Source organism: Oncorhynchus clarkii, chromosome 21 (assembly GCF_045791955.1).
Source record: "Oncorhynchus clarkii lewisi isolate Uvic-CL-2024 chromosome 21, UVic_Ocla_1.0, whole genome shotgun sequence".
Taxonomy (NCBI): Eukaryota; Metazoa; Chordata; class Actinopteri; order Salmoniformes; family Salmonidae; genus Oncorhynchus; species Oncorhynchus clarkii.
This window is the reverse complement of record NC_092167.1, coordinates 51,831,498-51,844,588: the sequence shown is the minus strand read 5'-3', so window position 1 is coordinate 51,844,588 and position 13,091 is coordinate 51,831,498. Positions and strand designations below refer to the sequence as shown.

Here is a 13,091-nt window from a genome sequence, read left to right as displayed (position 1 = left end):
TGTGTGTGTGTGTGTGTGTGTGTGTGTGTGTGTGTGTGTGTGTGTGTGTGTGAGTGTGTGTGTGTGTGTGCGTGTGCGTGTGCGTGTGCGTGTGCGTGTGCGTGTGCGTGTGTGTGTGTGTGTGTGTGTGTGTGTGTGTGTACCTTGGAGAAAGAGTAGTAGAGACAAGCGTTCCAGTGTATGATGATGACGATGTACATGACGAGGTTGGAGATACGCAGAACGTTGGGGAAGTTGGTCCTAGTCTCTGTCCTCTGAAAGAACTCCAACATCCTGGTGATAACATAGAGAGAGATCGAGGGATGAATGGATCGATGGAGGTAGAGAGAGAGAGGGCACAAGGGAGGGATGGAGATACGCAGAACGTTGGGGAAGTTGGTCCTAGTCTCTGTCCTCTGAAAGAACTCCACCATCCTGGTGATAACATAGAAAATAAAGTGGAGTAGATTAAAGTAAAGTAAAGTAGAGTAGAATTAAGTCAAGTAGAAAAAGTAGAATAAAGTAGAGTAGAATAAAGTAGAGTAAAACACAGTAGAATAAAGTAGATTAAAGTAGAGTAGAATAAAGTAGAATAAAGTAGAATAAAGTAGAATTAAGTAGAGAAGAATAAAGTATAATAACGTAGAATAAAGTAGAGTAGAATAAAGTAAGGTAGATTAGAATAGAGTAAAGTAGAGTAGAATAAAGTAGAGTCGAATAAAGTAGAGTAGAATAAAGTAGAATAAAGTAGAGTAGATTCAAGTAGAATAGAGTAGAGTAGAATAAAGTAGAATAAGGTAGAGTAGTATCAAGCAGAATAAAGTAGAATAAAGTAGAGTAGAATAAAGTAGAATAGAGTAGAGTAGAATAAAGTAGAGTAGAATAAAGTAGAATAAAGTAGAGTAGATTCAAGTAGGATAAAGTAAAATGAAGTAGAGTAGAATAAAGTAGAGTAGAATAAAGTAGAATAAAGTAGAGTAGAATAAAGTAGAATAAAGTAGCGTAGAATCAAGTAGAATAAAGTAGAATAAAGTAGATTAGATTAAAGTAGAGGAGAATAAAGTAGAAAAAGGTAGAGTAGAATCAAGTACAATAATGTAGAGTAAAATAAAGTAGAATAGAGTAGAGTAGATTCAAGTAGAATAAAGTAAGGTAGATTAGAATAAAGTAAAGTAGAGCATAATAAAGTAGAGTAGAATATAATAAAGTAGAGTAAAGTAGAGCATAATAAAGTAGAGTATAATATAGTACAGTAGAGTAGAATATAATAAAGTAGAGTAGAATATAATAAAGTAGAGTAAAGTAGAGCATAATAAAGTAGAGTAAATTAGAATAAAGTAGAGTAGCATAGAATAAAGTAGAGTAGAATATAATAAAGTAGAGTAGAATATAATAAAGTAGAGTAGAATATAATAAAGTAGAGTAGAATATAATAAAGTAGAGTAGAATAGAATAAAGTAGAGTAGAATATAATAAAGTAGAGTAGAATATAGTAAAGTAGAGTAGAATATAATAAAGTAGAGTAGAATATAATAAAGTAAAGTAAAGTAGAGCATAATAAAGTAGAGTATAATATAATACAGTAGAGTAGAATATAATACAGTAGAGTAGAATATAATAAAGTAGAGTAGAATATAATAAAGTAGAGTAGAATATAGTAAAGTAGAGTAGAATATAATAAAGTAGAGTAGAATATAATAAAGTAGAGTAGAATATAATAAAGTAGAGTAGAATATAATAAAGTAGAGTAGAATATAATAAAGTAGAGTAAAGTAGAGCATAATAAAGTAGAGTAGAATATAATAAAGTAGAGTAAAGTAGAGCATAATAAAGTAGAGTAGAATATAATAAAGTAGAGTAAAGTAGAGCATAATAAAGTAGAGTAGAATATAATACAGTAGAGTAGAATATAATAAAGTAGAGTAGAATATAATAAAGTAGAGTAGAATATAATAAAGTAGAGTAGAATAGAATAAAGTAGAGTAGAATATAATAAAGTAGAGTAGAATATAATAAAGTAGAGTAAAGTAGAGCATAATAAAGTAGAGTATAATATAATACAGTCGAGTAGAATATAATAAAGTAGAGTAGAATATAATAAAGTAGAGTAGAATATAGTAAAGTAGAGTAGAATATAATAAAGTAGAGTAGAATCAAGTAGAATAAAGTAGAGTAGAATAAAGTAAAGTAGAGTAGAATATAATAAAGTAGAGTAGAATCAAGTAGAATAAAGTAGAGTAGAATAAAGTAGAATAAAGTAGAGTAGAATAAAGTAGAATAAAGTAGTGTAGAATCAAGTAGAATAAAGTTGAATAAAGTAGAGTAGAATAAAGTAGAATAAGGTAGAGTAGAATCAAGTAGAATAAAGTAGAATAAAGTAGAGTAGAATAAAGTAGAATAAAGTAGAGTAGAATACAGTAGAATAAAGTAGAGTAGAATGCAGTAGAATAAAGTAAAATAGAACAGAGTATAATATAATACAGTATAGTAGAGTATGATAAAGTACAGTAGAGTACAGTAGAATAGAATGTAGTATAATATAATACAGTATAGTAGAGTATGATACAGTAGAATAGAATGTAGTATAATAGAATACAGTATAGTAGAGTATGATATGCACTAACTGATGAATGCACTAACTGTCTCTCTGGGTAGGAGCGTCTGATGAAATATCAAGATGTACGAACGTCCTAGTGATAACCTAGTGAGACATGAATGAATGATGCATTCATATCTCTAGTTGACTCACCTGTTGATTCTGAACAGCTTGTTGAGTCATATCTCTAGTTGACTCACCTGTTGATTCTGAACAGCTTGTTGAGTCATATCTCTAGTTGACTCACCTGTTGATTCTGAACAGCTTGTTGAGTCATATCTCTAGTTGACTCACCTGTTGATTCTGAACAGCTTGTTGAGTCGTATCTCGGGGTAGTTGAGTCCGAAGTACACATAGAAGATGTCAGTAGGGATCATGGAGATCAGGTCTAGTTTGTACTGGAGACTGTTTATGTAGCGATCTATCAGCTTCTTCTGATCCTTCACCAACAGACCCTGTTCCAGGTAACCTACACACAGGGACAGACCTTACCAACAGACCCTGTTCCAGGTAACCTACACACAGGGACAGACCTTACCAACAGACCCTGTTCCAGGTAACCTACACATAGGAACAGACCTTACCAACAGACCCTGTTCCAGGTAACCTACACACAGGGACAGACCTTACCAACAGACCCTGTTCCAGGTAACCTACACACAGGGACAGACCTTACCAACAGACCCTGTTCCAGGTAACCTACACACAGGGACAGACCTTACCAACAGACCCTGTTCCAGGTAACCTACACACAGGGACAGACTTCACCAACAGACCATGTTCCAGTGAACCTACAGACCTTACCAACAGACCCTGTTCCAGGTAACCTACACACAGGGACAGACCTTACCAACAGACCCTGTTCCAGGTAACCTACACACAGGGACAGACCTTACCAACAGACCCTGTTCCAGGTAACCTACACACAGGGACAGACCTTACCAACAGACCCTGTTCCAGGTAACCTACACACAGGGACAGACCTTACCAACAGACCCTGTTCCAGGTAACCTACACACAGGGACAGACCTTACCAACAGACCCTGTTCCAGGTAACCTACACACAGGGACAGACCTTACCAACAGACCCTGTTCCAGGTAACCTACACACAGGGACAGACCTTACCAACAGACCCTGTTCCAAGTATTCCAAGTATATTCATTAGGCCGTTCAACACCACCTGGTATCAACAGTATAGCTGGTTAACCGGGAGCCTTTCATTAGGGTGTTCAACACCACCTGGTATCAAAAGTACAGCTGGTTAACAGGGAGCCTTTCATTAGGGTGTTCAACACCACCTGGTATCAAAAGTACAGCTGGTTAACAGGGAGCCTTTCATTAGGGTGTTCAACACCACCTGGTATCAAAAGTATATCTGGTTAACATGGAGCCTTTCATTAGGCCGTTCAACAACACCTGGTATCAAAAGTATAGCTGGTTAACAGGGAGCCTTTCAGTAGGGTGTTCAACACCACCTGGTATCAAAAGTACAGCTGGTTAACAGGGAGCCTTTTATTAGGGTGTTCAACGCCACCTGGTATCAAAAGTACAGCTGGTTAACAGGGAACCTTTCAGTAGGGTGTTCAATACCACCTGGTATCAAAAGTTTATCTGGTTAACAGAGAGCCTTTCATTAGGTCGTTCAACACCACCTGGTATCAAAAGTACAGCTGGTTAACAAGGAGCCTTTCATTAGGTCGTTCAACACCACTTGGTATCAAAAGTATATCTGGTTAACAGGGAGCCTTTCATTGGGGTGTTCAACACCACCTGGTATCAAAAGTACAGCTGGTTAACAGGGAGCCTTTCATTAGGGTGTTAAACACCACCTGGTATCAAAAGTACAGCGGGTTAACAGGGAGACTTTCAGTAGGGTGTTCAATACCACCTGGTATCAAATATATATCTGGTTAACAGGGAGCCTTTCATTAGGTCGTTCAACACCACCTGGTATCAAAAGTATAGCTGGTTAACAGGGAGCCTTTCATTGGGGTGTTCAACACCACCTGGTATCAAAAGTACAGCTGGTTAACAGGGAGCCTTTCATTAGGGTGTTCAACACCACCTGGTATCAAAAGTACAGCTGGTTAACCGGGAGCCTTTCATTAGGGTGTTTAACACCACCTGGTATCAAAAGTATAGTTGGTTAACAGGGAGCCTTTCATTAGGTCGTTCAACACCACCTGGTATCAAAAGTACAGCTGGTTAACCGGGAGCCTTTCAGTAGGGTGTTCAATACCACCTGGTATCAAAAGTATATCTGTATATCTGGGTTAGGGCTAGGGGAGTTAGGGTTAGGGGTTAGGGTTAAGGGAGTTAGGGTTAGGGGGTTAGGGGGGTTAGGGTTAGATTTAGGGGGGTTAGGGTTAGAGTTAGGGTTAGGGGGGTTAGGGGTTAGGGTTAGGGTTTTGGGTTAGGGGTTAGGATTAGGGTAAGGGTTAGGGTTAGGGGTTTGGGGTTAGGGTTAGGGTTCGGGTTAGGGGTTTGGGGTTAGGGTTAGGGTTAGGGTTAGGGTTAGGGGTTTGGGGTTAGGGTTAGGGTTAGGGTTAGGGTTAAGGGTTTGGGGTTCGGGTTAGGGGTTAGTGGTTTGGGGTTAGGGTTAGGGTCAGGGGTTGGGGTTAGGGTTAGGGTTAGGGGTTAGGGTTAGGGTTAGGGGTCAGGTTTAGGGTTAGGGTTAGGGGTTAGGTTTGAGGTTAGGGGTTAGGGTTAGGGTTAGGGTTAGGGTTAGGGGTTAGGGTCAGGGTCAGGGTTAGGGTTCAGGTTCTTACCTGTCCTGGTCCTGAACACCATATCTGCCAGGTAGACCACATCAGAGACACAGTCTATGATGAACCAGTAGATCAGAAAGTCTGTCTGGAGCTCCTCAAAACTGGCCCTGACACACACACACACACACACGCACGCACGCACGCACGCACGCACGCACGCACGCACGCACGCACGCACGCACGCACACACACACACACACACACACACACACACACACACACACACACACACACACACACACACACACACACAGTCAGAATGTCCTTGGAAGTGTTAATCAACCACCCAATCAGTCAATCAATCAATCAATCAACCACCCAATCAATCAATCAACCACCCAATCAGTCAATCAATCAATCAATCACCCAATCAGTCAATCAATCACACAATCAACCAACCAACCAACCAGTCAACCAACCATTCAGTCAATCAACCAACCACCAGTCAATCAATCAACCAACCAACCAGTCAATCAATCAGTCAATCAATCAATCAGTCAACCAACCAACCAGTCAGTCAACCAATCAACCACCCAACCAATCAACCACCCAACCAATCAATCAACCACCCAACCAATCAACCACCCAATCAACCACCCAAACAACCAACCACCCAATCAACCACCCAACCAATCAACCACCCAACCAATCAACCACCCAATCAATCAACCACCCAATCAATCAACCACACAATCAATCAACCAATCAACCACCCAATCAATCAATCAACCACCCAATCAGTCAATCAATCAATCAATCAATCAATCACCCAATCAGTCAATCAATCACACAATAAACCAACCAACCAGTCAATCAATCAACCAATCAACCAACCAGTCAATCAATCAACCAACCAACCAGTCAATCAATCAGTCAATCAATCAATCAGTCAACCACCCAACCAATCAACCACCCAACCAATCAATCAACCACCCAACCAATCAACCACCCAATCAACCACCCAAACAACCAACCACCCAATCAACCACCCAACCAATCAACCACCCAATCAATCAACCACCCAACCAATCAACCACCCAATCAACCACCCAAACAACCAACCACCCAATCAATCAACCACCCAACCAATCAACCACCCAATCAATCAACCACCCAATCAATCAACCACACAATCAATCAATCAATCAACCACCCAATCAGTCAATCAATCAATCAATCACCCAATCAGTCAATCAATCACATAATCAACCAACCAACCAACCAGTCAACCAACCAGTCAATCAATCAATCAGTCAACCAACCAACCAGTCAGTCAACCAATCAACCACCCAACCAATCAACCACCCAACCAATCAATCAACCACCCAACCAATCAACCACCCAATCAACCACCCAAACAACCAACCACCCAATCAACCACCCAACCAATCAACCACCCAATCAATCAACCACCCAATCAATCAACCACACAATCAATCAACCAATCAACCACCCAATCAGTCAATCAATCAATCAATCAATCACCCAATCAGTCAATCAATCACACAATAAACCAACCAACCAGTCAACCAACCAGTCAATCAATCAACCAATCAACCAACCAGTCAATCAATCAGTCAATCAATCAATCAGTCAACCAACCAACCAACCAGTCAGTCAACCAATCAACCACCCAACCAATCAACCACCCAACCAATCAATCAACCACCCAACCAATCAACCACCCAATCAACCAACCAAACAACCAACCACCCAATCAATCAACCACCCAATCATTCAACCACCCAACCAATCAACCAATCAACCAATCAACCACCCAATCAACCACCCAACCAATCAACCACCCAATCAATCAACCACCCAATCAATCAACCACACAATCAATCAATCAATCAACCACCCAATCAATCAATCAACCACCCAATCAGTCAATCAATCACACAATCAACCAACCAACCAACCAACCAGTCAACCAGTCAATCAATCAACCAACCAACCAGTCAATCAATCAACCAACCAACCAGTCAATCAATCAGTCAATCAATCAATCAGTCAACCAACCAACCAGTCAGTCAACCAATCAACCACCCAACCAATCAACCACCCAACCAATCAATCAACCACCCAACCAATCAACCACCCAATCAACCACCCAAACAACCAACCACCCAATCAACCACCCAACCAATCAACCACCCAATCAATCAACCACCCAATCAATCAACCACCCAATCAATCAACCACCCAATCAATCAACCACCCAATCAATCAACCACACAATCAATCAACCAATCAAACACCCAATCAGCCAACCAATCAATCAACAAATTAGCCAATCAGTGTGTTAGTTACCTGGCTATGATGAGGGTCCAGTTGTACATTACAGGAATGGTGATGACAAGGAGCCAGTTATAATACATGTTACCTGCTGGGTCTATCACCGTGATCTCTTTAGGCCTGGCAACACACACACACACACACACAGGGAAAAATAGACAAGGCATTCTCTTTAGGCCCGAGGGAGAGAGACCAGGGTTATACAGCACATACAGGGTGTATAAGGGTTATACCATTTTAAAAAGAAAGCTTAGTTTACACAGCCACCCCAATTACTTTGTATTGGGCATATCTGTTTTTTGTTGTTGTGTCAATGTGTAAACACATGGAATCAGATCTTTTGGGTTCTGATTTTGTACCGCAGTCAACTTTATAAAAACCCAGCTGGGGCTTTATGAAGACACTTACGCTTCAGCTTTGGCCTTCTCCTCTTTCTCCTTCTTCTCCTTCTCCTCTTTCTCCTTCAACTCCTTCTCCTCTTTCTCCTTCTTCTTCTGTTCCTTTCTCTCCCTTTTCTCCTGTTTTTCTTTCCTTGATAAAAATGGAGGATGAGTGGATGTCACAGGATGAGGCCCAATTTGGACCTATATAGTGCACTAAGCTATGGGCCCTAGTCTAAAGTAGTGCACTACCCTCATAGACCCCTTTATAGTGCACTATAAAGGGAGTAGCGTGCCATTTGGGAAACTAGAGGTTCTGTCATGAGATCTGTCTGGAAACTAGAGGTTCTGTAATGAGATCAGTCTGGAAACTACAGGTGAGATTGTTCTGTAATGAGATCAGTCTGGAAACTAGAGGTTCTGTCATGAGATCTGTCTGGAAACTAGAGGTTCTGTAATGAGATCAGTCTGGAAACTAGAGGTTCTGTAATGAGATCAGTCTGGAAACTAGAGGTTCTGTAATGAGATCAGTCTGGAAACTAGAGGTCTGTTATGAGATCAGTCTGGAAACTAGAGGTTCTGTAATGAGATCAGTCTGGAAACTAGAGGTTCTGTAATGAGATCAGTCTGGAAACTAGAGGTTCTGTAATGAGATCAGTCTGGAAACTAGAGGTTCTGTAATGAGATCAGTCTGGAAACTAGAGGTTCTGTAATGAAATCAGTCTGGAAACTAGAGGTTCTGTTATGAGATCAGTCTGGAAACTAGAGGTTCTGTAATGAAATCAGTCTGGAAACTAGAGGTTCTGTTATGAGATCAGTCTGGAAACTAGAGGTTCTGTAATGAAATCAGTCTGGAAACTAGAGTTTATGTTATGAAATCTGTCTGGAAACTAGAGGTTCTGTTATGAAATCTGTCTGGAAACTAGAGATTCTGTTATGAGATCAGTCTGGAAACTAGAGGTTCTGTTATGAGATCAGTCTGGAAACCAGAGGTTCTGTAATGAAATCTGTCTGGAAACTAGAGGTTCTGTTATGAGATCAGTCTGGAAACTAGAGGTTCTGTCATGAAATCTGTCTGGAAACTAGAGGTTCTGTTATGAGATCAGTCTGGAAACTAGAGGTTCTGTCATGAAATCTGTCTGGAAACTAGAGGTTCTGTTATGAGATCAGTCTGGAAACCAGAGGTTCTGTTATGAGATCAGTCTGGAAACTAGAGGTTCTGTTATGAGAACAGTCTGGAAACTAGAGGTTCTGTTATGAGATCAGTCTGGAAACTAGAGGTTCTGTTATGAGATCAGTCTGGAAACCAGAGGTTCTGTTATGAGATCAGTCTGGAAACTAAAGGTTCTGTAATGAAATCTGTCTGGAAACTAGAGGTTCTGTAATGAAATCTGTCTGGAAACTAGAGGTTCTGTTATGAGATCAGTCTGGAAACTAGAGGTTCTGTAATGAGATCAGTCTGGAAACTAGAGGTTCTATAATGAGATCAGTCTGGAAACTAGAGGTTCTGTCATGAAATCTGTCTGGAAACTAGAGGTTCTGTTATGGGATCAGTCTGGAAACTAGAGGTTCTGTTATGAGTTCAGTCTGGAACTAGAGGTTCTGTAATGAGATCAGTCTGGAAACTAGAGGTGAGATTGTTCTGGAAACTAGTCTAAAGTAGTGCACTACCCCTATAGACCCCTTTATAGTGCACTATAAAGGGAGTAGCGTGCCATTTGGGAAACTAGAGGTTCTGTCATGAGATCTGTCTGGAAACTAGAGGTTCTGTAATGAGATCAGTCTGGAAACTAGAGGTTCTGTAATGAGATCAGTCTGGAAAGTAGAGGTGCTGTAATGAGATCAGTCTGGAAACTAGATGTTCTGTTATGAGATCAGTCTGGAAACTAGAGGTGAGATTGTTCTGTCATGAGATCTGTCTGGAAACTACAGGTGAGATTGTTCTGGAAACCACAGGTGAGATTGTTCTGTCATGAGATCAGTCTGGAAACTACAGGTGAGATTGTTCTGTCATGAGATCTGTCTGGAAACTAGAGGTGAGATTGTTCTGTCATGAGATCTGTCTGGAAACTACAGGTGAGATTGTTCTGGAAACTACAGGTGAGATTGTTCTGTCATGAGATCAGTCTGGAAACTACAGGTGAGATTGTTCTGGAAACTACAGGTGAGATTGTTCTGTCATGAGATCTGTCTGGAAACTACAGGTGAGATTGTTCTGGAAACTACAGGTGAGATTGTTCTGTCATGAGATCAGTCTGGAAACTACAGGTGAGATTGTTCTGGAAACTACAGGTGAGCTTGTTCTGTCATGAGATCTGTCTGGAAACTACAGGTGAGATTGTTCTGTCATGAGATCTGTCTGGAAACTACAGGTGAGATTGTTCTGTCATGAGATCTGTCTGGAAACTACAGGTGAGATTGTTCTGTCATGAGATCTGTCTGGAAACTATAGGTGAGATTGTTCTGTCATGAGATCAGTCTGGAAACTACAGGTGAGATTGTTCTGGAAACTACAGGTGAGATTGTTCTGTCATGAGATCTGTCTGGAAACTACAGGTGAGATTGTTCTGTCATGAGATCTGTCTGGAAACTACAGGTGAGATTGTTCTGTCATGAGATCTGTCTGGAAACTACAGGTGAGATTGTTCTGTCATGAGATCTGTCTGGAAACTACAGGTGAGATTGTTCTGTCATGAGATCTGTCTGGAAACTACAGGTGAGATTGTTCTGTCATGAGATCTGTCTGGAAACTACAGGTGAGATCTGTCTGGAAACTAGAGGTGAGATCAGTCTGGAAACTAGAGGTGAGATTGTTCTGGAAACTACAGGTGAGATTGTTCTGTCATGAGATCTGTCTGGAAACTACAGGTGAGATTGTTCTGTCATGAGATCTGTCTGGAAACTACAGGTGAGATTGTTCTGTCATGAGATCTGTCTGGAAACTACAGGTGAGATTGTTCTGTCATGAGATCTGTCTGGAAACTACAGGTGAGATTGTTCTGTCATGAGATCTGTCTGGAAACTACAGGTGAGATTGTTCTGTCATGAGATCTGTCTGGAAACTACAGGTGAGATCTGTCTGGAAACTAGAGGTGAGATCAGTCTGGAAACTAGAGGTGAGATTGTTCTGGAAACTACAGGTGAGATTGTTCTGTCATGAGATCTGTCTGGAAACTAGAGGTGAGATTGTTCTGTCATGAGATCTGTCTGGAAACTACAGGTGAGATTGTTCTGTCATGAGATCAGTCTGGAAACTACAGGTGAGATCTGTCTGGAAACTAGAGGTGAGATCAGTCTGGAAACTAGAGGTGAGATTGTTCTGGAAACTAGAGGTGAGATTGTTCTGTCATGAGATCTGTCTGGAAACTAGAGGTGAGATTGTTCTGGAAACTAGAGGTGAGATTGTTCTGGAAACTAGAGGTGAGATTGTTCTGTCATGAGATCTGTCTGGAAACTACAGGTGAGATTGTTCTGTCATGAGATCAGTCTGGAAACTACAGGTGAGATCTGTCTGGAAACTAGAGGTGAGATCAGTCTGGAAACTAGAGGTGAGATTGTTCTGGAAACTAGAGGTGAGATTGTTCTGTCATGAGATCTGTCTGGAAACTACAGGTGAGATTGTTCTGTCATGAGATCTGTCTGGAAACTACAGGTGAGATTGTTCTGTCATGAGATCTGTCTGGAAACTACAGGTGAGATTGTTCTGTCATGAGATCTGTCTGGAAACTACAGGTGAGATTGTTCTGTCATGAGATCTGTCTGGAAACTACAGGTGAGATTGTTCTGTCATGAGATCTGTCTGGTCCTTACTCCTTTTTCTCTTTCCTCTCCTTTTTCTCTTTCCTCTCCTTTTTACTTGTCTTCTTCTTCTGTTCCCTAGGAAAGATCAGAGGCACGATTACTGTTGATGTCATACTGTTATGTTACCCTACCAGTAGACTTACAGTCACTGCTCTAACACTAGATAGCATTGGCTTAGCAAAACAACCGCTAACTTCCCTCATACTGCATTTATATCTATATACAAACAGTACCCATGAGTTCATCTGACTCTGAGTAAATTAGAACAAGAAGCAGTATCCCTTTTGTAGACTTCAGGACTAGGGTCGCAAAGTACGTTATCGTCCATATTTGGGTCTGTGTGTGTTCTTACTCTTCCTCGTTGCTGTTGCTGTTGTTCATGTTGAATGGAACCTGCACAACGGAGCTCCTTAAACACCTGGATGAGAGATCATAATATCAGAAGTCAGTTCTAGGTTCTATGTTCAATGTTCTAAAGTTCTATGTTCTAGGTTCTAAAGTTCAAGGTTATATGGTCTATGGGTCCTTACCTGTGTACCTCGCCCCTCTCCTCTGTCTCCACCTCCATATCCTGCAGAACGATGAGTGGCGGAGAGCAGGGCTGGGGGTGGGCGGGGCCAGCAGGGGTCACAGGGGTCACCTTCACTGACATCGCAGGAAGTTCTTCCTTTTGGTTTCCTGTGAGGTCAGAAGTAACAGCCCTATCTCAGATAGAGTAGATGGACTAGGACTAGTTGATACTCAGATAGAGTAGTGGGACTAGTTGATACTCAGATAGAGTAGTGGGACTGGGACTAGTTGATACTCAGATAGAGTAGTGGGACTAGTTGATACTCAGATAGAGTAGTGGGACTGGGACTAGTTGATACTCAGATAGAGTAGTGGGACTGGGACTAGTTGATACTCAGATAGAGTAGTGGGACTAGTTGATACTCAGATAGAATAGTGGGACTGGGACTAGTTGATACTCAGATAGAGTAGTGGGACTGGGACTAGTTGATACTCAGATAGAATAGTGGGACTAGTTGATACTCAGACAGAATAGTGGGACTGGGACTAGTTGATACTCAGATAGAGTAGTGGGACTGGGACTAGTTGATATCAGATAGAGTAGTGGGTCAAGTTGATACTCAGATAGAGTAGTGGGACTAGTTGATACTCAGATAGAGTAGTGGGTCAAGTTGATACTCAGATAGAGTAGTGGGACTCGGACTAGTTGATATCAGATAGAGTAGTGGGACTAGTTGATACTCAGATAGAGTAGTGGG

The 13,091-nt window shown here is 41.1% G+C and overlaps 1 protein-coding gene across 1 annotated transcript in view; it reads right to left on the bottom strand.

Annotated features, from left to right (window-relative positions):
• The window catches only part of LOC139379526 (cyclic nucleotide gated channel subunit alpha 1b), a 19,225-nt gene extending 6,987 nt beyond the window's left edge, over window positions 1-12,238 (bottom strand). The window contains exons 1-7 of the mRNA XM_071122345.1: window positions 12,176-12,238; window positions 11,833-11,898; window positions 8,051-8,173; window positions 7,658-7,762; window positions 5,345-5,451; window positions 2,870-3,044; window positions 144-273 (exon numbers count right to left, since the gene is read on the bottom strand). Of these exons, the coding sequence (XP_070978446.1) occupies window positions 144-273; window positions 2,870-3,044; window positions 5,345-5,451; window positions 7,658-7,762; window positions 8,051-8,173; window positions 11,833-11,898; window positions 12,176-12,204 (735 nt within the window). The 5' untranslated portion in view covers window positions 12,205-12,238. The remainder of the gene's footprint in view (window positions 1-143; window positions 274-2,869; window positions 3,045-5,344; window positions 5,452-7,657; window positions 7,763-8,050; window positions 8,174-11,832; window positions 11,899-12,175) is intronic.
• Between the last annotated feature and the right edge of the window lie 853 nt (window positions 12,239-13,091).